The sequence below is a fragment of the Semicossyphus pulcher genome, unplaced genomic scaffold (genome assembly GCF_022749685.1).
Source record: "Semicossyphus pulcher isolate SPU_LCO1_2020_fin unplaced genomic scaffold, fSemPul1.0.p SCAF_9, whole genome shotgun sequence".
NCBI classification, from domain to species: Eukaryota; Metazoa; Chordata; class Actinopteri; order Labriformes; family Labridae; genus Semicossyphus; species Semicossyphus pulcher.
The window spans coordinates 16,037,097-16,062,330 of NW_027211770.1; the positions used below are offsets into that span (position 1 = coordinate 16,037,097).

Below are 25,234 nucleotides of genomic sequence, written 5' to 3' on the forward strand. Positions count from 1 at the left end.
CACTCAAACAATCAACTGTTTCTACATATTTGTACATACTGCAACCTGCAAGCAAAACAGATGTGAAGTTAGAATATTTCTTTTTCTCACGCATGATCTTCAGTGATAGTAGTGTCAGAGCAAATGCACAAGTCTCTGGTGTCTGCAGCATGTTCCTTCTTCTAGCATCCTGTTTGATATGCTTAGTCAAAGTTCTTCTGAAAAGACATCCTTACTCAGAGATACACCTGATAAGTAAAACGCATCATGAAATACAGTACATGCCAAAGCACAGATGCAGGTTATATGTTTAACGGCTGTCTCTATACTGACCAAGTCTATGATAAAAATGAGAACGACTAACAAGATATATAAATATATCCCGGGATTGGTATGGGCAGACACAGAAGTGAAGGAAATGGTCAAAAACATGATTGGCCAAAAAGGGGTGCTGTGAATCTGCATGCGATTCCTCATCAACTGTGTCTCAGATAATCTGTATTTCAGGTTATTAGCCAACCTTCAGTTTCAAACTAATACATTCAATTTAAAATGATGTGATTCAAATTCAGATGTTTAATTCAACTATTCAAGTTGAGCAATTAAAATTCACATATAAATAATTCAAATTCAGTTTCTACTGACACATATTTGTGCCCATAGGATTGGTATTAGTTGTTTTTTTTATCATGGTTTATTAATAGGCATCAGATAACCCATGACCCTCTTTCTGCACCTTTACAGAGCGATTATAAAGATGAAAAGTGACCACGCAGTAAAGTCGTGTGGTGACTATAAGAGGGAAATCATGAGTGGAAAAAAGGGATCTTTGTATAATATTTCAATAAGGATGATAATGGTATAAAAACAAGAACTACATTACAGTCATCATCAATTTTATTTATGAAACAACAAAAACACTTTAACATTTAGAATAAGCTTTTATACAGAGGAAGGATTGTGTTTTATGAACACATGCAACATCTACCAAACACATACAATACACAGACAAAATGTGCTGTGCTGTTTATTCAACTGATAAGTCGATTGATAGGAATTTAAAGGCAAACAATTTTATAACTGATTGATCACATATGTGGTTATTCAGGCAAAAATGACATTTTACTGACTCTGTCTCCTAAAATGTGATAATTGGTGTTTTTTCATTGTGTGTTTCCACAGTAAACTAAATGTCTCAAAACAAACAAGCAACAAAAGTAAAAAATAATAATTTGTGTCCAAATAATATGCTATGTACAGTTTCAGCATTTGTTTCTTCATGTTCTACAGCTCAGTATCCATTGACCTCCTTTGGCTCTGACTGGTGTTCACTGGGTTTGTGTCAGTGTGAGAGTCAGACTCCTATTCCTGGAAAGCAGCCTCCAACATGTTCAGGAAGGATTTACGGACAATATCCCTGAAATTTTGGCCCACAAACACATAGAGCAGTGGGTTCAGGCAGCTGTTGATGAAGGTCAGAATTGTGCTTATTGGAATCCCAATGAAGATGACGATAAATAATGTTGGAGAATTGGTCACAAAATAAGCCAGCTCAATTAGATTAAAGATGTAATAAGGAGCCCAGCAGAGGAAAAAAGCGGTGATAACTGCAGCGATGATCTTAAAGGTCCGACTGGACTGCCTGGCCAGGGTGCGGTTTCTCCTGAGACGATGGATTATCACAGCATAACAGGAGACAATGACAGTGAAGGGGACTACAAATCCCAGGAGGAAGAGGGTGATGGTCATGGCCTTAAAACGAAATATTACCAACTCATACACAGACTCATCATAGTCATCAGAAAGGGCAAAGTTGTCGAAACAGTTGATGGTTACCTTGTCATCTGATAGATCTGTGTCCCTGAAGACAAAGTACGGAGCGCTGAGAATCAGAGCCAGCACCCAAACACCCAGACTCACACAGGACGCCTTACGCACACTCCTGTGGTTCCTGGCCCAGACGGGCCACACCACAGCCACACATCTGTCCACACTGATCACCACCAGAATATAGATACTGGCAAACATGTTCAAGGTGATCAGTGTGGTGTTGAGTTTGCACATGAACTTCCCGAAAGGCCAGTGAAAATCCAAAGCCAGTTTAATCACTTGTACGGACAGGAGTGCAGTGAAGAAGAAGTCGGCCACGGCGAGGTTGAGGAACCAAACTGTGTTAACTGTTTTCTTCATCTTGAAGCCGGTCACCCAGATAACCGCTCCATTCCCGAGCACACCAAGAACAGAGACCAGGCAGTAAAAAAAAAGAGTCATGATATGGAGAGACCGTCTCAGCTCAGCATAATCATCGTGATAAGAATACTCATCAGATAAGTCATTTCTATCAGATCCATCAGATGTATTGATGTGATATGAAGGTGCAGTGGTAGTTTTCTCCATTCTTGTCCTGAGACCTGTCATGAAAACATAACATATGTAGTTTATCTATATTTTGTAGACCTCAAACAGTAACAACCACTACTTTTGATACTGTGACATTTTTCTGAATCAATATTTTAAGAATACTTGTGCCACAGTTGAAACTATAGTTTAGTTCCCCCCACTGACCCATAGGCCTACATGATGCTGCAGAGATGCGATCAGACCTGTCAGTCTTATAGGAAGTTCAGAGCCAAGCGGTACTTAGTGTTAACATAGATGCCATCATGATCATGGGTTACTTCATGCATTAATCATTGTGAGTACTTTGCACTATGTTTTTATATGATGTGTTTTTTTTACCATCTAAAGCCAAACCAAATATTAATCTTGACTTCCAGTGAAACTAAAGTTACAAAAATGTCTAAATGCCCCTTTTAAAAATGCTTCCAGGCTGACCTCGACTTATAGAGTTGAACCATGTTATTATTTCCTGGGACAAATGCTTTTCTGAGTTTCCATGAGGTAATAACTTTACATTTAACAAGTGGATGCATAAAGCCTATGAGCATGAATTCATGTATGAACAACACTTGAAATAAAATGTAATTAAATGCACATAAAGAATATTTATTATATTCTATGAACAATTAATGTATAGGCTTAAATTATAAGCTGGTTGCGGATAGGTTGTGTTTTTTTTCATTAAATCATTGACCACTTGAGAAAGCAGCCCGCTCTGAAACATATCGATTGACCTATTCTTAATTTAAAAGAGTTCGTCTTTGTTTTCTTTGTAAATTTCTTCGTAAAGCCTTTTTCTGATGCTGAAGTCTCATTGACTTCTGTATAGTCTCGTCACATTATTCTCGCACACATTCAAATGACAACACAAACAACGGTACCTCTGCCAAAGTTCAGTTGAAGATGTGTCCGCAGCACAAATCACCCTCCTCAAACTGCGCGTGAACGAAAGCTGCGTGCCAAATGTACAAGATGCTCTGTGATCTTGTAATATGTGAGGTCACGTGACGAGCACACGGACAAGATTCATCCGATAACCCCCTCATACTTTTAATGACAGCGGAGTCTGATACTGACACTACTTTTCAACAATTAAAAATATCACATCATCGTTACTTCGCACCTTGCTGTTTTGAATTTAATTGTTTAATAAAGCTATGAAAACAAATCAGGGCCTCGTTTAGAAGGAAAATGTTTACTGGTGGAAGTATTTACGAAATACTTAAATCATGGGTCCAAGTCCCTCAAGAAAAGTGTGTAACATCTATTTTCTTTTCTATTTCTGGACATGTTTCTTTGAACTACATCCTGAAACATCTCCCCCCTAGAACATGGGTCCTGTTTGAAGACTGCCTGAATGTGGACCTGAGCTGCATAATGTGTTTATCCCCATGTGAGTAGCGCTCATGTTTCCTGAAGTGTAATTGCTCTGCATTGACTGTTTTAATTGATGTATGAACATAAAGACTACAAGTTTAAATGCCCCCTCTCTTCACTCTGCACCACATTACAGTCACAGCAGCATTTGCCATTGTGTGAAGTGATGTTTGTTGAGTAGTTAATAAAAGAGTGGGCTTCCACTTTCCATTTGAAAGCTTTACACATAAACATAACAAAATCTATTTAGATCCATCACTGCAGGTAATTACATTTTTCAAACCTAAGCCTTATTAGCCTACTATAATTAACAGCTTAATTCAGAAGGAGTCAGTTATCTGTATGTTCCTTCCTGTTAGACAGATTTCCTGTCCGCGGCGAGTTAAAGATAAGTGCTTATCTCTCTCAGCTTCTGATGTTTGCTGTTTTTTAAGATGCACCTGAGTCACAATGCTGGAGGGTGAATGGAGAACCTCCTTTGAGTTGAAATATACTTTATGAGGTTAAACATTTTCCTCTCCTGGTAAATAAATAAATTAAATAATATGATGTCATAAAAAAATACTATAATTAATAAAATGTAGATTATGTGATTGGCGACTTCCTACTTAGAAATACTATCACGAGGTATTATCACGAATTGTGTGTGTTATACAATTTATTATTATTCATTATCATTATTACAACATCTGTTCTACAGTATGTTTCAGTGAATGAAACTTGAGCCTTTTTTTCCAGGAATTTTGATTATATAGTACAAACAGTCAAAATAATATTTTCATCATTTATGGATCTTTGAAGAGTTGAACATCAGGGGTATCAAATATCGACATGTTAATGTTACATCATAATATTCAAAACAGTAAAACAAAGAATAATTGAGCCTTTGGACACTTTTTTACTGTTGTTGAGTTGAATAATAATGTAAATCTAACTCCTTTAGGAAATATCTTATAGTATCTGAAGACATTACACATAATTGTTACTCAGAACTATTTGCTTCTTCCAATTACCTGTTTGTAAAAGGTGATTTAGCTAAATTATTGTCAATGCTTCTTATGAATAATTCCAGTTGTACTGTAAGTCACTAAAGTCTATGAATGTAAAGTTGGTAAAAAAACAAACTGTTAAAATCTATAAAACAAATTAACTAGCCTTACTGACCCTGAAGTCTGGAGGCATGTGACCTATAGGACAGAGCATTACTTGAACTGTTACACTGCAAAATGGATTATTGCCTTCTGTTTGTAAATTTCTGCTTTGCATTTGATACATAACCATCTGAAAAGCACTGAACCAGGTAACTGGATGACCTCCATACATCATGTGTGAAGTGTGATGAAACAGTGCTTAATTGAATTCTCTGAGAAATGCAGGAGTGACAGGAGCACACTAACGTATTGCATCACCTTTAATCTCATATCTGCTTAAAAGCGGAAGTACAAATACTTTGTTACACACTTTGCACCAAAGCTTTATCATCTTTTCATGCGAAAAAAGTAAAGCATGACCAACACAGAAATGAGAGTTTCCTTTTTAGGACTGTTTAAACATTATCCTCTGACCCACTCAGAGTTCTGGGAGCCCCTTATGATTTCTATCCACTACAAATGGAGGGAGAACTTGAGGTTTTGGGAATAACCACCAAATGGCTATTTGTTTATTCATTTTTGTTTCTTGATGGGAAACCAATAGACCAACTGTCACGTTTAGGAGGATTCGAACAAAGAAGGAGAGGACTCACGTGCAGACTATGGTGATTTATTAAACAAAAACTCAAAATACAAAAGGGTGGAGCAAAATCTTCTAATCAACCAAAAGGCCAAAAGGGCAAAATCCACAAGGCAAATCAAAGTCTTTATACCAACAAAAAGGGAAACCAAAAGGCAGAACCAAAAGTCCAACAAAAGGTCCAACTTAAATCCAGTAAAACAGGTGAGAAACACAGACGGAGCCATGAAGAAAATTCACACAGGAAACACGGGGAACAAGGTTACTGGATGGACGACAACAAACTAGTGTAGGAACATGGGAAGACAAATGCTGTGTCCGAAACCGCACACTAACGTACTGCCTACTACATACTCAAACAGTATGTACTGCATACTGCCTACTATCCTGACTATTAGGATGCCGTTCGCATCATACTCAGAGCCGTCTTCTCCGTATCACTTGACTTAACCTTTTACGTATGTCCAGTCTGATCTCCGGTCCATCTCTGCCATTGTAGAAGCTGGATAGCCGCAATGCATTTTGGGGCGGTTGAGTACAACCAGTGAGCTCCTGTCTCATACTCAACCATCCGAGCCGATCTAGTATTCATCTGGGCATTTCTCGGATACACAAAAATTGCATACTATGAGATGGGAACGCATTACATACTCAATTTGACGTCACGGTTAGTATGATTAGTATGATACTATGCGGTTTCGGACACAGCCAAAGACTAAATACACTGGGGAGATGAGACTAATCGGGCACAGGTGAGACAATCGAGGGAGCAGGTGAAAACAATAGGGACAGGGCACATAATCACACAGGCAGGAAAAGGCAAAAGGCACAAAGGCAGGAAGTTCAACAACACAAGACATACATGGGGCAAGAACTACAAAAGAAAACAGGAAATGTTCTGAACAAAGTAATACAAATCAAAAACACAGGATAAACAACACCAACACCCTTTTCCTGAAATATTGCCGTGCTTCTTTCTCAGTTAAAATCGGTGGGTTCTCCCCCTCACCTGCGGGGTTCCACAGGGTTCCATTCTAGATCCTCTGTTATTGTCCATCTACTTGCTCCTACTGGGTCAGATGATAAGTAAATACAACTTTCATATTATGCTGATGACACTCAACTGTATGTCCCACTAAAATCCAGTCGTAATAAAAAGCCATAGACGATCAGACCACACCTTATGTTTGTGATCTTTTAACTTTGTACATGCCTGATCGCTGTCTGAGATCCTCTGGCAGGAACTTTCTGTCCATTCCTAAATGTTGCTTTGTGACGAAAGGTGATCAGGCCTTCGCTGTTCAGGCCCCAAACGTTGGAATTTCTCTTATCTGGTGTGCTGTTTTTTAATTTTTTTAATTTTAATTTTTATTGTGCATATTTTAACATCTTGTCTGCTTGTTTTTTACCCCTTGTATTTTAATTTCTGCCTGTGCAACACCTTGTAAATCTGGTTTTGAAAGGTGCATTAAAGTTATTATTATAATTATCATTAGACACGTTATCAGAGCACAGAGCAATGAGAGCAGGTCTGCTTTATCATTATTTATCCGTGTGCCATTAGCTAGCTAACTAACACTAGAAATGCCCCTCTTGTCCAATCTAGACTAATGCTGCCTCAAACGAAACACTGAGCTGAAAATTATAATCATAACTTAAAGCTGCTGTGAGGAGTTTTTCACTGGTTATGAAACAGACTGAAATTATTTCTGATTACTCTATATGACCTCCAAAAGCAAACCAGACCATCAGCGACAAGATTGATAATTTCTATATTGTTATTTTTAATGTCTGAAACTGCTTGCTGGGGGGGGGGGGGGAGGTGTCAGACGAAGTGATTAACTGCCTTTGTTTACATTTTCCAGGGCAAATTTAAAGTGAGTGATATAATCACTTAAGCATGTACAGGACAAAATCAGATACATCAGGACAAAAAAGAGATAAGAGGTACGGCTTTGTCCACAGGGGGCGCCAAAATCAACACAAACTGGAAAGTTCTCACAGGGGTAGATGGGTAGGGGGTGGACAGGTAGCTCACTCTATAGGGACTTGGCTTGGAAACCAGAGGGTGGCCAATTTAAGTCCCGGTGCGAACCAAGCATGGAATTAAGGCTGGTGGCTGAGAGGTACCAGTTCGCAACAACAGCACCTGTCCAGGTCTTTCCCCCTGACCTTCTGGTCGTACCAGGTCTTCTCTTTGTTTTGAGTGATTTCATGTTCTTCTGCCAGGGCAGCCATTTTCTCCAACTGCTCCTTCATCTTCACCACATAGGACACAACGTTCTCCCCTGTAGTCTTTGGATCCTCCCAGTAGTCTCTCACAAGGTTGAGAGGTCCTCTCACTTGGCGCCACTATAGCAGTTCAAAGGGTGACAACCCTGTGGAAACTGGTGGCACCTCCCTGTAGGCGAAGAAAAGGTATGACAGTCACTGGTCGATAGGGGGTGTTTTTAATTCTCTTTAATCTTAGCAGCTGATACACGTCTTTTCTTAACCTGAAAGTTTGTCCTGCAGTCACCTCTCTGGCAATACCTACCCTTGAGAACAACCTTAATGGGCAATTTGCAATAATTATCCTCTGAAATGGTGATTCAATGAGTGGCAGTGGTCAAGAGCCCATCTACCATCAACCTCTAAAACGTTCTCAAACCACTGTTACATTTATATATCCTCATAACTAATATTAGGGTAAGTGCACGAGTGTACTGTAGGTCTACAGTATGTTCCTTCCGGACAACATCCTCTTTCGAGCTTTTAATCAGAAATGTGAAAGGTCATGCTATTGCAGTTGTTTTTAATTATTTGCATAATCCTTTCTTTCACCACAGAGGTCATCCGCAAAGTTACACTGAGTTACAACACAACTGTTTCCTTACAAATAATCAGTTTAACTGAATATGCTACATCTTCAGGTGAGATGAGTCATATAAATGTGGTAAGAAACACCAGTTTGGTTGTTTTGAATGCAGCCCTTTCTGCAGCCCTCTCCCTGACTCCTCCTCCACCCACTCCTTAATCAGGCCTGCTTATAAAATGCACCTGGGGCCTGTGCTGGCCTCTTGCTTCTGCCTGGCAGGTTGTGTTGGTGGCCTTTGGGATGATACACATTTTAAACAGTTTGTCCCTTTTTACAATATATTGAGTGAGACTTCTGCCCTCTATTTCAGTTATAGACTTACCTTTACCTGGCCCTTGGTCGTGTTGCTGAATAGACTGTCTTTGTTGTGCCTGGTGAAGAAAATGTTCAGTCTTTAGTTTTTTTCTTTAGTATTTTAATAGGTGTGTTTCATTTCAGGTACAGAGTAATACTGCTGCTGTTTTGCCCCCCTCTTTCTTTTGTATTCATTGTTCAATCTCTTTAAAAATACTTGTTGTAAATTGAGTTGTTTCGTGCTTTAGTTTTTGAGTAATAGGTCATTTTGTCTCTAAGAGACACTTTGTTAGGAAGCTATGCACCTGTGGTGAGGAACCCCCACAAATGCATGAGTTGAGAGCAGTGGGACACCAATGGGCTGAACCATATTTTGCTGTGAGGAATGCGGTGAGTATGTGGTAGCACCCCTGCACCCTCCTTAGTGTAGTCTGCCTCCCCCTAGTGGCCTCAGTTTAGTTTAGTTTACTTTGGGACTGGCAGCTGTACGTTTTAGGTCAAACTTTTTAAAAATTCTCAACTTTTAATTGTTATCATTTTAGCTCAGTTTTAGTGTACCTATTTTTTTACTGTTTCACATCCCCATTCCTTCCCTACAGCTCAAGCCCATTCTTATTTCGTACATTTTCTTTGTTTAATTTCAATAAAATATTTTGACTTATTCTACACGTCTCTGCCTCATCAGTAACGAGTCTGTGTGCTATCAAGGATTTGCTCAAATTTCCTGGAGTGCAAGTCCCCAGGTGACGTTGCTGGTTAAACTTCAATCTTCCTTCCATCAAGACTTAGGATAGGCAGAATGAGGAATATTGGAGCCAAAATGCATTACACAGATTTAAGATCGCAGTCAAAGTAAATTTTTGAGCCGACTATCTTCAGAACAATTTCAAAGAATGAAAAAGCTGCTGAACTGACTTTTTAATGAAAATGTTAAAATGAAATTGTAACTGACTAATGACTGACCCACTTGATGAGTGTAGTTGACTAGAATATACTCATAAAGGGGAAAAAGAGCACACTTATGTAGAGCGTCACACTCGTAGCTTTAATAGCACAATAGCATGCATGTCATATTGTGATTATGCAGTCAGATTACAAGTATGGCCCAGAGGCAACTGGGCCTGGCATTTTACATTAACTTTTTCCTGCATTAAAACTAATTTACAATGAACTTATTTTGCAATATTATACACAATTTTGCAATATTACCATCAGTTTGTTCCATCAAATTGTAAATACTGTGGCTCTAATTAAAAGGTAAAGAATCTGACATCTGATCAATTAGTCAGCCATCCAGTAATAGAAGGGATTCTATCTGGGATCATGTTTACAGTTTATAAAAACAACTTTGACAGGAAATTTGATGGATCAACTTCGATTTTTGTCCAACTCAATTGTTGGTTGAAGTATTTGTTTATTCATGTCATTGACAGCCTCATACCTCACTATTAAGAGTTGACATCTCATTGCGCTGACTGTTTTTCATGGTGGATGTGCGAGAGACCTCCTCCTTGAAAGCAGCCTCCATCACATCCAGGATGGATTTGTAAGCTGTAACCCTGAAACCTTGGCCCATGAACACATAGAGCAGTGGGTTCAGGCAGCTGTTGATGAAGGCCAGACCGGTGGTTATTGGGGTCCCAATGGTGATGACAATATATAATGTTTGAGAATAGGTCACAAAATAAGCCAGCTCAATTAGATTAAAGATGTAATAAGGAGCCCAGCAGAGGAAAAAAGCGGTGATAACTGCAGCGATGATCTTAAAGGTCCGACTGGACTGCCTGGCCAGGGTGCGGTTTCTCCTGAGACGATGGATTATCACAGCATAACAGGAGACAATGACAGTGAAGGGAACTACAAATCCCAAGAGTAAGCGGGTGATGGTCATGGCCCTAAAACGAAACATTCGCAGCTCATTCATAGACTCGTCATCGACATCAGGAAGGGTATAGTTGTCGAAGCAGTTGATGGTTACCTTGTCATCTGATAGATCTGTGTCCCTGAAGACAAAGTACGGAGCGCTGAGAATCAGAGCCAGCACCCAAACACCCAGACTCACACAGGACGCCTTTCGCACACTTCTGTAGTTCTGGGCCCAGACGGGCCACACCACAGCCACACATCTGTCCACACTGATCACCACCAGAATATAGACACTGGCAAACATGTTCAGAGAGTAAATTGTGGTGTTGACTTTGCACATGAACTTCCCGAAAGGCCAGTGAAAATCCATGGCTTTGTATGTCACACTCAGGGGCAGAGATGCAGTGAAGAAGAAGTCGGCCACGGCGAGGTTGAGGAACCAAACTGTGTTAACTGTTTTCTTCATCTTGAAGCCGGTCACCCAGATAACCGCTCCGTTCCCGAGCACTCCAAGAACAAAGACCAGGCAGTAAAAAAAAAAGAGACATGATATGGAGAGACCGTCTCAGCTCAGCATAATCATCGTAATAGTAATACTCATCAGATGAGTCATTTCTATCAGATCCATCAGATGTATTGATGTGATATGAAGGTGCAGTGGTAGTTTTCTCCATTCTTGTCCTGAGACCTGTCATGAAAACATAACATATGTAGTTTATCTATATTTTGTAGAGCTCAAACAGTAACAACCACTACTTTTGATACTGTGACATTTTTCTGAATCAATATTGTAAGAATACTTGTGCCACAGTTGAAACTATAGTTTAGTTCCCCCAACTGACCCATGGGCACTATGTTTTTATATGATGTGTTTTGTACCATCTAAAGCCGAACCAAATATTAATCTTGACTTCCAGTGAAACTAAAGTTACAAAAATGTCTAAATGCCCCTTTTAAAAATGCTTCCAGGCTGACCTCGACTTATAGAGTTGAACCATGTTATTATTTCCTGGGACAAATGCTTTTCTGAGTTTCCATGAGGTAATAACTTTACAATTAACAAGCGGATGCATAAAGCCTATGAGTATGAATTCATGTACAAGAACACTTGAAATAAAATGTAATTAAATGCACATAAAGAATATTTATTATATTTTATGAACAATTAATGTATAGGCTTAAATTATAAGCTGGTTGCGGATAGGTGGTGTTTTTTTTCATTAAATCATTGACCACTTGAGAAAGCAGCCCGCTCTGAAACATATCGATTGACCTATTCTTAATTTAAAAGAGTTCGTCTTTGTTTTCTTTGTAAATTTCTTCGTAAAGCCGTTTTCTGATGCTGAAGTCTCATTGACTTCTGTATAGTCTCGTCACATTATTCTCGCACACATTCAAATAACAACACAAACAACGGTACCTCTGCCAAAGTTCAGTTGAGGATGTGTCCGCAGCACAAATCACCCTCCTCAAACTGCGCGTGAACGAAAGCTGCGTGCCAAATGTACAAGATGCTCTGTGATCTTGTAATATGTGAGGTCACGTGACGAGCACACGGACAAGATTCATCCGATAACCCCCTCATACTTTTAATGACGATGAAGGCACACATTTCTGAAAGCTATCGAATTAAAATCTGCAAAAATAAACAGGTAAAGCAAACACAACAGCGGAGTCTGATACGGACACTACTTTTCAACCATTAAAAATATCACATCATCGTTATTTCGCGCCTTGCTGTTTTGAATTTAATTGTTTAATAAAGCTATGAAAACAAATCAGGGCCTCGTTAAGAAGGAAAATGTTAACTGGTGGAAGTATTTACGAGTCCCTAACGAAAAGTGCGTAACATCTATTTTCTTCTCTATTTCTGGACACGCTTCTTTGTATTCAGACCTCCGACCACTAGGTGGAGCATTTGGCTTTTGAAATAAATGACAGATGTTGAGTGTTATTCATAGACTGTATACTGAGGTGTTGCTGCTTTGTGTAAAAAAGACGAAACAACCAGCGTTTTGTTTTTGTTTGCACCTTTTATTTATTATTATTATTATTATTTCCTATTTGGTTGGAAAAAACAGGAAGCTGCAGGGGCAACGATGGATCAATTGCAAACAACGGCTAATGATGTTTGAAACTGTCACGGTTCATTGTTCACAAAAAGGTGAGGACCCAGATGCAGACTGATATGATTTAATAAGAACAAAAGTCCAACTGAAAATCCAACAAAAACAGGAGATAACACAAGGAGCTGGGTAATCAAAAATCCCAAATAATACACAGGCAAACACAGGAAGACATACCTAGGGTTTTCACAGACAATGACAATGAACCCGCACCGAGACAAGGGAGCACAAAGACTAAATAAACTTAGGAGGTGAGGCTAATCAGACACAGGTGAGACAATCAAGGGGCAGGTGAAAACAATCAGGGCAGGGCACATAGTCAAACAAGCGGGAAACACAAAGGCAGGAAGTGGACCAACACGAAAGACAAGGTGACAAAGTAAAACAGGAAATGATCGAACCAAAGAGACACAAGTGAAATACTTAACTAAACAAGACTAAATACTGACAAGAACACAGAATAAACTAAATACAAAACTAAACGATGAGAAGTCATGACAATAGACAAAGTGACAAGGTAAAACAAGAAAAAATAACTGAACACCGAAATACAAGACAAAACCAGTACTAAACTAGAAACTCATGACAGAAACAAGGATGTTTCTTCACTGATGGAATAAGCAACATATCACTCAAACAATCAACTGTTTCTACATATTTGTACATACTGCAACCTGCGAGCAAAACAGATGTGAAGTTAGAATATTTCTTTTTCTCACGCATGATCTTCAGTGATAGTAGTGTCAGAGCAATTGCACAAGTCTCTGGTGTGTGCAGCATGTTCCTTCCTCTTAGCATCCTGTTTGATATGCTTAATCAAAGTTCTTCTGAAAAGACATCCTTACTCAGAGATACACCTGATAAGTAAAACGCATCATGAAATACAGTACATGCCAAAGCACAGATGCAGGTTATATGTTTAACGGCTGTCTCTATACTGACCAAGTCTATGATAAAAATGAGAACGACTAACAAGATATATAAATATATCCCAGGATTGGTATGGGCAGACACAGAAGTGAAGGAAATGGTCAAAAACATGATTGGCCAAAAAGGGGTGCTGTGAATCTGCATGCGATTCCTCATCAACTGTGTCTCAGATAATCTGTATTTCAGGTTATTAGCCAACCTTCAGTTTCAAACTAATACATTCAATTTAAAATGATGTGATTCAAATTCAGATGTTTAATTCAACTATTCAAGTTGAGCAATTAAAATTCACATATAAATAATTCAAATTCAGTTTCTACTGACACATATTTGTGCCCATAGGATTGGTATTAGTTGTTTTTTTTATCATGGTTTATTAATAGGCATCAGATAACACATGACCCTCTTTCTGCACCTTTACAGAGCGATTATAAAGATGAAAAGTGACCACGCAGTAAAGTCGTGTGGTGACTATAAGAGGGAAATCATGAGTGGAAAAAAGGGATCTTTGTATAATATTTCAATAAGGATGATAATGGTATAAAAACAAGAACTACATTACAGTCATCATCAATTTTATTTATGAAACAACAAAAACACTTTAACATTTAGAATAAGCTTTTATACAGAGGAAGGATTGTGTTTTATGAACACATGCAACATCTACCAAACATATACAATACACAGACAAAATGTGCTGTGCTGTTTATTCAACTGATAAGTCGATTGACAGGAATTTAAAGGCAAACAATTTTATAACTGATTGATCACATATGTGGTTTTTCAGGCAAAAATGACATTTCACTGACTCTGTCTCCTAAAATGTGATAATTGGTGTTTTTTCATTGTGTGTTTCCACAGTAAACTAAATGTCTCAAAACAAACAAACAACAAAAGTAAAAAATAATAATTTGTGTCCAAATAATATGCTATGTACAGTTTCAGTATTTGTTTCTTCATGTTCTACAGCTCAGTATCCATTGACCTCATTTGGCTCTGACTGGTGTTCACTGGGTTTGTGTCAGTGTGAGAGTCAGACTCCTCTTCCTGGAAAGCAGCCTCCAACATGTTCAGGAAGGATTTACGGACAATATCCCTGAAATCTTGGCCCACAAACACATAGAGCAGTGGGTTCAGGCAGCTGTTGATGAAGGCCAGACTGGTGGTTATAGGGATCCCAATGGTGGTGACGTAGTCTAAAGTCTGACTTGCAAAACTGGTCATGTAATGAGCCAGCTCAATTAGTTTAAAAATGTGATAAGGAGCCCAGCAGAGGAAAAAAGTGGTGATAACTGCAGCAATGATCTTAAAGGTCCGACTGGACTGCCTGGCCAGGGTGTGGTTTCTCCTGAGACGATGGATTATCACAGCATAACAGGAGACAATGACAGTGAAGGGGACTACAAATCCCAGGAGGAAGAGGGTGATGGTCATGGCCTTAAAACGAAATATTACCAACTCATACACAGACTCATCATAGACATCAGAAAGGGCATAGTTGTTGAAACAGTTGATGACCTCTTCATTTCTAAAGGCTGGTGCAGTGTCCCTGAAGACAAAGTACGGAGCGCTGAGAATCAGAGCCAGCACCCAAACACCCAGACTCACACAGTACGCCTTACGCACACTCCTGTGGTTCCTGGCCCAGACGGGCCACACCACAGCCACACATCTGTCCACACTGATCACCACCAGAATATAGATACTGGCAAACATGTTCAAGTCGATCAGTGTGGTGTTGAGTTTGCACATGAACTTCCCAAAAGGCCAGTGAAAATCCAAAGCCAGTTTAATCACGTGTACGGACAGGAGTGCAGTGAAGAAGAAGTCGGCCACGGCGAGGTTGAGGAACCAAACTGTGTTAACTGTTTTCTCTATCTTGAAGCTGGTCACCCAGATAACCACTCCGTTCCCGAGCACTCCAAGAACAAAGACCAGGCAGTAAAAAAAAAGAGACATGATCTTCAGAGACCGTCTCAGCTCAGCATAATCATCGTAATAGTAATACTCATCAGATGAGTCATTTCTATCAGATCCATCAGATGTATTGATGTGATATGAAGGTGCAGTGGTAGTTTTCTCCATTCTTGTCCTGAGACCTGTCATGAAAACATAACATATGTAGTTTATCTATATTTTGTAGAGCTCAAACAGTAACAACCACTACTTTTGATACTGTGACATTTTTCTGAGACAAATGCTTTTCTGAGTTTCCATGAGGTAATAACTTTACATTTAACAAGTGGATGCATAAAGCCTATGAGCATGAATTCATGTACGAACAACACTTGAAATAAAAAATGTGATTAAATGCATATAAAGAATATTTATTATATTCTATGAAAAATTAATGTATAGGCTTTTTTTTCATTAAATCATTGACCACTTGAGAAAGCAGCCCGCTCTGAAACATATCGATTGACCTATTCTTAATTTAAAAGAGTTCGTCTTTGTTTTCTTTGTAAATTTCTTCGTAAAGCCTTTTTCTGATGCTGAAGTCTCATTGACTTCTGTATAGTCTCGTCACATTATTCTCGCACACATTCAAATGACAACACAAACAACGGTACCTCTGTCAAAGTTCAGTTGAGGATGTGTCCGCAGCACAAATCACCCTCCTCAAACTGCGCGTGAACGAAAGCTGCGTGCCAAATGTACAAGATGCTCTGTGATCTTGTAATATGTGAGGTCACGTGACGAGCACACGGACAAGATTCATCCGATAACCCCCTCATACTTTTAATGACAGCGGAGTCTGATACTGACACTACTTTTCAACAATTAAAAATATCACATCATCGTTACTTCGCACCTTGCTGTTTTGAATTTAATTGTTTAATAAAGCTATGAAAACAAATCAGGGCCTCGTTTAGAAGGAAAATGTTTACTGGTGGAAGTATTTACGAAATACTTAAATCATGGGTCCAAGTCCCTCAAGAAAAGTGTGTAACATCTATTTTCTTTTCTATTTCTGGACATGTTTCTTTGAACTACATCCTGAAACATCTCCCCCCTAGAACATGGGTCCTGTTTGAAGACTGCCTGAATGTGGACCTGAGCTGCATAATGTGTTTATCCCCATGTGAGTAGTGCTCATGTTTCCTGAAGTGTAATTGCTCTGCATTGACTGTTTTAATTGATGTATGAACATAAAGACTACAAGTTTAAATGCCCCCTTTCTTCACTCTGCACCACATTACAGTCACAGCAGCATTTGCCATTGTGTGAAGTGATGTTTGTTGAGTAGTTAATAAAAGAGTGGGCTTCCACTTTCCATTTGAAAGCTTTACACATAAACATTACAAAATCTATTTAGATCCATTATATAATTACATTTTTCAAACCTAAGCCTTTTTAGCCTACTATAATTAACAGCTTACTTCAGAAGGAGTCAGTTATCTGTATGTTCCTTCCTGTTAAACAGATTTCCTGTCTGTGGCGAGTTAAAGATAAGTGCTTATCTCTCTTTGCTTCTGATGTTTGCTGCTTTTTAAGATGCACCTGAGTCACAATGCTGGAGGGTGAATGGAGAATAATTGAGCCTTTGGACACTTTTTTACTGTTGTTGAGTTGAATAATAATGTAAATCTAACTCCTTTAGGAAATATCTTATAGTATCTGAAGACATTACACATAATTGTTACTCAGAACTATTTGCTTCTTCCAATTACCTGTTTGTAAAAGGTGATTTAGCTAAATTATTGTCAGTGCTTCTTATGAATAATTCCAGTTGTGCTGTAAGTCACTAAAGTCTATGAATGTAAAGTTGGTAAAAAAAAAAACTGTTAAAATCTATAAAACAAATTAACTAGCCTTACTGACCCTGAAGTCTGGAGGCATGTGACCTATAGGACAGAGCATTACTTGAACTGTTACACTGCAAAATGGATTATTGCCTTCTGTTTGTAAATTTCTGCTTTGCATTTGATACATAACCATCTGAAAAGCACTGAACCAGGTAACTGGACGACCTCCATACATCATGTGTGAAGTGTGATGAAACAGTGCTTAATTGAATTCTCTGAGAAATGCAGGAGTGACAGGAGCACACTAACGTATTGCATCACCTTTAATCTCATATCTGCTTAAAAGCGGAAGTACAAATACTTTGTTACGCACTTTGCACCAAAGCTTTATCATCTTTTCATGCGAAAAAAGTAAAGCATGACGAACACAGAAATGAGGAGAAAAAAGGTCCAACTTAAATCCAGTAAAACAGGTGAGAAACACAGACGGAGCCATGAAGAAAATTCACACAGGAAACACGGGGAACAAGGTTACTGGATGGACGACAACAAACTAGTGTAGGAACATGGGAAGACAAATGCTGTGTCCGAAACCGCATACTAACGTACTGCCTACTACATACTCAAACAGTATGTACTGCATACTGCCTACTATCCTGACTATTAGGATGCCGTTCGCATCATACTCAGAGCCGTCTTCTCCTTATCACTTGACTTAACCTTTTACGTATGTCCAGTCTGATCTCCGGTCCATCTCTGCCATTGTAGAAGCTGGATAGCTTGCCCCAAAATGCATTTTGGGGGCGGTTGAGTACAACCAGTGAGCTCCTGTCTCATACTCAACCATCCGAGCCGATCTAGTATTCATCTGGGCATTTCTCGGATACACAAAATTGCATACTATGAGATGGGAACGCATTACATACTCAATTTGACATCACGGTTAGTATGATTAGTATGATACTATGCGGTTTCGGACACAGCCAAAGACTAAATACACTGGGGAGATGAGACTAATCGGGCACAGGTGAGACAATCGAGGGAGCAGGTGAAAACAATAGGGACAGGGCACATAATCACACAGGTAGGAAAAGGCAAAAGGCACAAAGGCAGGAAGTTCAACAACACAAGACATACATGGGGCAAGAACTACAAAAGAAAACAGGAAATGTTCTGAACAAAGTAATACAAATCAAAAACACAGGATAAACAACATTAACTCATGACACCAACACCCTTTTCCTGAAATATTGCCGTGCTTCTTTCTCAGTTAAAATCGGTGGGTTCTCCCCCTACTGGGTCAGATGATAAGTAAATACAACTTTCATATTATGCTGATGACACTCAACTGTATGTCCCACTAAAATCCAGTCGTAATAAAAAGCCATAGACGATCAGACCACACCTTATGTTTGTGATCTTTTAACTTTGTACATGCCTGATCGCTGTCTGAGATCCTCTGGCAGGAACTTTCTGTCCATTCCTAAATGTTGCTTTGTGACAAAAGGTGATCAGGCCTTCGCTGTTCAGGCCCCAAACTTTGGAATTTCTCTTATCTGGTGTGCTGTTTTTTAATTTTTTTAATTTTAATTTTTATTGTGCATATTTTAACATCTTGTCTGCTTGTTTTTTACCCCTTGTATTTTAATTTCTGCCTGTGCAACACCTTTTAAATCTGGTTTTGAAAGGTGCATTAAAGTTATTATTATAATTATCATTAGATACGTTATCAGAGCACAGAGCAATGAGAGCAGGTCTGCTTTATCATTATTTATCCGTGTGCCATTAGCTAGCTAACTAACACTAGAAATGCCCCTCTTGTCCAATCTAGACTAATGCTGCCTCAAACGAAACACTGAGCTGAAAATTATAATCATAACTTAAAGCTGCTGTGAGGAGTTTTTCGCTGGTTATGAAACAGACTGAAATTATTTCTGATTACTCTATATGACCTCCAAAAGCAAACCAGACCATCAGCGACAAGATTGATAATTTCTATATTGTTATTTTTAATGTCTGAAACTGCTTGCTGGGGGGGGGGGGGAGGTGTCAGACGAAGTGATTAACTGCCTTTGTTTACATTTTCCAGGGCAAATTTAAAGTGAGTGATATAATCACTTAAGCATGTACAGGACAAAATCAGATACACCAGGACAAAAAAGAGATAAGAGGTACGGCTTTGTCCACAGGGGGCGCCAAAATCAACACAAACTGGAAAGTTCTCACAGGGGTAGATGGGTAGGGGGTGGACAGGTAGCTCACTCTATAGGGACTTGGCTTGGAAACCAGAGGGAGGCCAATTTAAGTCCCGGTGCGAACCAAGCATGGAATTAAGGCTGGTGGCTGAGAGGTACCAGTTCGCAACAACAGCACCTGTCCAGGTCTTTCCCCCTGACCTTCTGGTCGTACCAGGTCTTCTCTTTCTTTTGAGTGATTTCATGTTCTTCTGCCAGGGCAGCCATTTTCTCCAACTGCTCCTTCATCTTCACCACATAGGACACAACGTTCTCCCCTGTAGCCTTTGAATCCTCCCAGTAGTCTCTCACAAGGTTGAGAGGTGCTCTCACTTGGCGCCACTATAGCAGTTCAAAGGGTGACAACCCTGTGGAAACTGGTGGCACCTCCCTGTAGGCGAAGAAAAGGTATGACAGTCACTGGTCGATATGGGGTGTTTTTAATTCTCTTTAATCTTAGCAGCTGATACACGTCTTTTCTTAACCTGAAAGTTTGTCCTGCAGTCACCTCTCTGGCAATACCTACCCTTGAGAACAACCTTAATGGGCAATTTGCAATAACTATCCTCTGAAATGGTGATTCAATGAGTGGCAGTGGTCAAGAGCCCATCTACCATCAACCTCTAAAACGTTCTCAAACCACTGTTACATTTATATATCCTCATAACTAATATTAGGGTAAGTGCACGAGTGTACTGTAGGTCTACAGTATGTTCCTTCCGGACAACATCCTCTTTCGAGCTTTTAATCAGAAATGTGAAAGGTCATGCTATTGCAGTTGTTTTTAATTATTTGCATAATCCTTTCTTTCACCACAGAGGTCATCCGCAAAGTTACACTGAGTTACAACACAACTGTTTCCTTACAAATAATCAGTTTAACTGAATATGCTACATCTTCAGGTGAGATGAGTCATATAAATGTGGTAAGAAACACCAGTTTGGTTGTTTTGAATGCAGCCCTTTCTGCAGCCCTCTCCCTGACTCCTCCTCCACCCACTCCTTAATCAGGCCTGCTTATAAAATGCACCTGGGGCCTGTGCTGGCCTCTTGCTTCTGCCTGGCAGGTTGTGTTGGTGGCCTTTGGGATGATACACATTTTAAACAGTTTGTCCCTTTTTACAATATATTGAGTGAGACTTCTGCCCTCTATTTCAGTTATAGACTTACCTATATGTGGCACTTGGTCGTGTTGCTGAATAGACTGTCTTTGTTGTGCATGGTGAAGAAAATGTTCAGTCTTTAGTTTTTTTCTTTAGTATTTTAATAGGTGTGTTTCATTTCAGGTACAGAGTAATACTGCTGCTGTTTTGCCCCCCTCTTTCTTTTGTATTCATTGTTCAATCTCTTTAAAAATACTTGTTGTAAATTGAGTTGTTTCGTGCTTTAGTTTTTGAGTAATAGGTCATTTTGTCTCTAAGACACACTTTGTTAGGAAGCTATGCACCTGTGGTGAGGTACCCCCACAAATGCATGAGTTGAGAGCAGTGGGACACCAATGGGCTGAACCATATTTTGCTGTGAGGAATGCGGTGAGTATGTGGTAGCACCCCTGCACCCTCCTTAGTGTAGTCTGCCTCCCCCTAGTGGCCTCAGTTTAGTTTAGTTTACTTTGGGACTGGCAGCTGTACGTTTTAGGTCAAACTTTTTAAAAATTCTCAACTTTTAATCATTTTAGCTCAGTTTTAGTGTACCTATTTTTTACTGTTTCACATCCCCATTCCTTCCCTACAGCTCAAGCCCATTCTTATTTCGTACATTTTCTTTGTTTAATTTCAATAAAATATTTTGACTTATTCTACACGTCTCTGCCTCATCAGTAACGAGTCTGTGTGCTATCAAGGATTTGCTCAAATTTCCTGGAGTGCAAGTCCCCAGGTGACGTTGCTGGCTAAACTTCCATTTGTTACAAATACGCTCCCTTTGCCACATAAACATAATTGTGATTTGTTGGAAAGACTTAGCATAGGCAGAATGAGGAATATTGGAGCCAAAATGCATTCCACAGATTTAAGATCGCAGTCCAAGTAAATTTGTCAACAAGTAAAGCATTGACTGAGACAATTTGCATCATAATACTCTGTAATGCCCTCTATAAAAAATACAAATTATTTTGAAAAAACCTACACTGGCATGTTCTGTATTCTGAGCTTAACCTATAATCAGTCTTTAAAGATGCCTTGGCAATTGTTATAAAGGTGCTCCAGATATCTGTGACCCCTCAGTCTGAGCCGACTATCTTCAGAACAATTTCAAAGAATGAAAAAGCTGCTGAACTGACTTTTTAATGAAAATGTTAAAATTAAATTATAACTGACTAATGACTGACCCACTTGCAGTGACGTGCGGTCAGGAGAGGCAGGGGAGGCAGAGCCTCACCTGTCATCATAAATAAAATATATAATAAACAGATAAATTAAATGGTTATATTTATCAAATGCTTTGAACTATAAACTGATTTTCCATTTAACTTAAACAATTTGGATCGTTTTTTATTAAAAATCGCTGAATTTTCACATTTCCGTTCAAATACGGGGAAGAGACGCACAGTGAGGCAGCAGCAAGCTGAGCCTCACCTTGGATTGCGCAATCCCTCACAAACTGTGCTCTGCCATGCAATGAGAGCGTGTTACTGTCTCTCTGTATGTCGCCAATAAAACACTTTCAAACACTTTTAATATATGCCCCCCTGGCTTTCCATAGTTTAGCTGATGTATATAATATATGTGTGTAACCTGTTTAGTGTGCTCAGCGATCTTACAACGGCAGTGAATAGGCACTGGGTGAGGCAGGCAGTTTTCTTGCCTCAACGTAGGGGGCCCTGGTGAGCCCAGAAATGTTTATGCTACTCCGCAGCTGCAGAGTAAGTGACAGCGAGCTAGCAACAACGTTAGAGTGTGTGTGTGTGTGTGTGTGTGTGTGTGTGTCCGTGAGGTAGACACCGGCAACTGGAGTGGAAGGCAGGAAGCAGGAAGTGCCACTACTCGCTGCCGCTGCCACGAATTGAGCCAGCCCTTGCTGTCAAATGGTGAATAATCTACTCTGTTGTTGGGTTCATATATTTGTAAATCTGATTCTGATGGAGTCAGTGCCTCACCAGCCATGAACCTCACCGCACGTCACTGCCCACTTGATGAGTGTAGTTGACTAGAATATACTCATAAAGGGGAAAAAGAGCACACTTATGTAGAGCGTCACACTCGTAGCTTTAATAGCACAATAGCATGCATGTCATATCGTGATTATGCAGTCAGATTACAAGTATGGCCCAGAGGCAACTGGGCCTGGCATTTTACATTAACTTATTCCTGCATTAAAACTAATTTACAATAAACTTATTTTGCAATATTATACACAATTTTGCAATATTACCATCAGTTTGTTCCATCAAATTGTAAATACTGTGGCTCTAATTAAAAGGTAAAGAATCTGACATCTGATCAATTAGTCAGCCATCCAGTAATAGAAGGGATTCTATCTGGGATCATGTTTACAGTTTATAAAAACAACTTTGACAGGAAATTTGATGGATCAACTTCGATTTTTGTCCAACTCAATTGTTGGTTGAAGTATTTGTTTATTCATGTCATTGACAGCCTCATACCTCACTATTAAGAGTTGACATCTCATTGCGCTGACTGTTTTTCATGGTGGATGTGCGAGAGACCTCCTCCTTGAAAGCAGCCTCCATCACATCCAGGATGGATTTGTAAGCTGTAACCCTGAAACCTTGGCCCATGAACACATAGAGCAGTGGGTTCAGGCAGCTGTTGATGAAGGCCAGACCGGTGGTTATTGGGATCCCAATGGTGATGACGATATATAATGTTTGAGAATTGTTCACAAAATAAGCCAGCTCAATTAGATTAAAGATGTGGAAAGGAGCCCAGCAGAGGAAAAAAGCGGTGATAACTGCAGCGATGATCTTAAAGGTCCGACTGGACTGCCTGGCCAGGGTGCGGTTTCTCCTGAGACGATGGATTATCACGGCATAACAGGAGACGATGACAGTGAAGGGAACTACAAATCCCAAGAGTAAGCGGGTGATGGTCATGGCCTTAAAACGAAACATTAGCAGCTCATTCATAGACTCGTCATCGACAACAGAAAGGGTGTAGTTGTCAAAGCAGTCGATGGTTACCTTGTCATCTGATGGACCTGTGTCCCTGAAGACAAGGTCTGGAGAGCTGAGAATCAGAGCCAGCACCCAAACACCCAGACTCACACAGGACGCCTTTCGCACACTTCTGTAGTTCTGGGCCCAGACGGCCCACACCACAGCCACACATCTGTCCACACTGATCACCACCAGAATATAGACACTGGCAAAGATGTTCAGAGAGTAAATTGTGGTGTTGAGTTTGCACATGAACTTCCCAAAAGGCCAGTGATAATCCAAAGCCAGTTTCGTCAAACTCAGGGGCAGAGATGCAGTGAAGAGGAAGTCGGCCACGGCGAGGTTGAGGAACCAAACTGTGTTAACTGTTTTCTTCATCTTGAAGCCGGTCACCCAGATAACCACTCCGTTCCCGAGCACTCCAAGAACAAAGGCCAGGCAGTAAATAATGAGAGTCATGATCTTCAGAGACTGTTTCAGCTCAGAATAATTATCATCAGATGTAGAGCCATTTATGTCCGATGCATTTGTTGTTGTTTGATTTAAGGGCAAAGTGGTCATCTCCATCACTGACCTGCAACACAAAGAAAACAAGTGTAGTCTTTATATTGAACTACATAGATGTCTGTAAAATCTGCAACATACATAGAATGGACTTATATGTAAATAAATGAAGCTGCTGAGGATGCTGTTCAGAGAGACATTACTGAAAATACAAAGTTCCTTTGACAGACGGAAATCTTACTTTGACCAGCCTACTAAATGATCCATATCTTTTTAAACCAACAAAGTGTATGATAAATGTTTTTCAGCTCTTCAAGTCTTCAATTACCTTCAACATAATTATCACTCATACATTTGTTTCTCTGTTTCAGCCAGTTCAGGTTTGACAGTCCGCCGTACTGCTTTCATTTTAAAATAGTAATTGACCCAGAAAAGAAGCAATGTTTCTGAAATACATCTTAATTAGTACATTTTCATTTATCAAAGAGGTCAGATGATTTTATTGTCATATTTCTTTTTAACAACCTCGTTTGATAAATCTTTCATAAAAGTATTAAATTCAGAAAACAGCAAAGATTACCTTTTCTCAAAGCTCTCCAGTCAGCTGAGGATGAATTTGTTGCAGAAATGATCAAACTGACAGATTAATGTAGGCTGATGTGCAGGAAATGATGTCATGTGACCTCCTGAGTAGAGGCGGAGCCACAGGAAGCATGCACACAATTTAATTTTTTTACTGAAGCCTATTAAACCTCTTGTTTGCGCTCACACTTAAAACTGTTTGTACATTATAATTAAAACATGTATTTCCATTTTTTAGAACAAGGATGTTTCTTCACCGATGGAATAAGCAACATATCACTCAAACAATCAACAGTTTCTACATGTTTGTACATACTGCAACCTGCGAGCAAAAGAAGTGAGAATATTTATTTTCCTCACACATGATCTTCAGTGATAGTAGTGTCAGAGGAATTGCACAAGTCTCTGGTGTGTGCAGCATGTTCCTTCCTCTTAGCATCCTGTTTGATATGCTTAGTCAAAGTTCTTCTGAAAAGTCATCCTTACTCAGAG

The 25,234-nt window shown here is 39.5% G+C and overlaps 4 protein-coding genes across 4 annotated transcripts; all 4 read right to left on the reverse strand.

Annotated features, from left to right (window-relative positions):
• Positions 1–1,341: 1,341 nt before the first annotated feature.
• LOC138584699 (chemerin-like receptor 1) lies at positions 1,342–2,376 on the reverse strand. Its single transcript, XM_069656995.1, has one exon. It carries the CDS (start codon positions 2,374–2,376, stop codon positions 1,342–1,344), a length of 1,035 nt encoding a protein of 344 aa, XP_069513096.1.
• A 6,053-nt stretch (positions 2,377–8,429) lies between these two features.
• LOC138583739 (chemerin-like receptor 1) lies at positions 8,430–11,767 on the reverse strand. The gene is made up of 5 exons (XM_069655701.1): positions 11,741–11,767; positions 11,550–11,582; positions 10,567–11,030; positions 10,080–10,533; positions 8,430–8,715 (listed from the first exon to the last, which is right to left on the reverse strand). The coding sequence occupies exons 1-5, from the start codon at positions 11,765–11,767 to the stop codon at positions 8,500–8,502; spliced, it is 1,194 nt and encodes a 397-aa protein (XP_069511802.1). The 3' UTR covers positions 8,430–8,499.
• A 2,565-nt stretch (positions 11,768–14,332) lies between these two features.
• On the reverse strand, positions 14,333–15,645 carry LOC138584660 (chemerin-like receptor 1). Its single transcript, XM_069656945.1, has one exon. It carries the CDS (start codon positions 15,643–15,645, stop codon positions 14,524–14,526), a length of 1,122 nt encoding a protein of 373 aa, XP_069513046.1. The 3' UTR covers positions 14,333–14,523.
• A 6,813-nt stretch (positions 15,646–22,458) lies between these two features.
• On the reverse strand, positions 22,459–24,772 carry LOC138584349 (chemerin-like receptor 1). The gene is made up of 2 exons (XM_069656558.1): positions 24,741–24,772; positions 22,459–24,230 (listed from the first exon to the last, which is right to left on the reverse strand). Exon 2 carries the CDS (start codon positions 24,221–24,223, stop codon positions 23,138–23,140), a length of 1,086 nt encoding a protein of 361 aa, XP_069512659.1. The 5' UTR covers positions 24,224–24,230; positions 24,741–24,772; the 3' UTR covers positions 22,459–23,137.
• Positions 24,773–25,234: the final 462 nt, after the last annotated feature.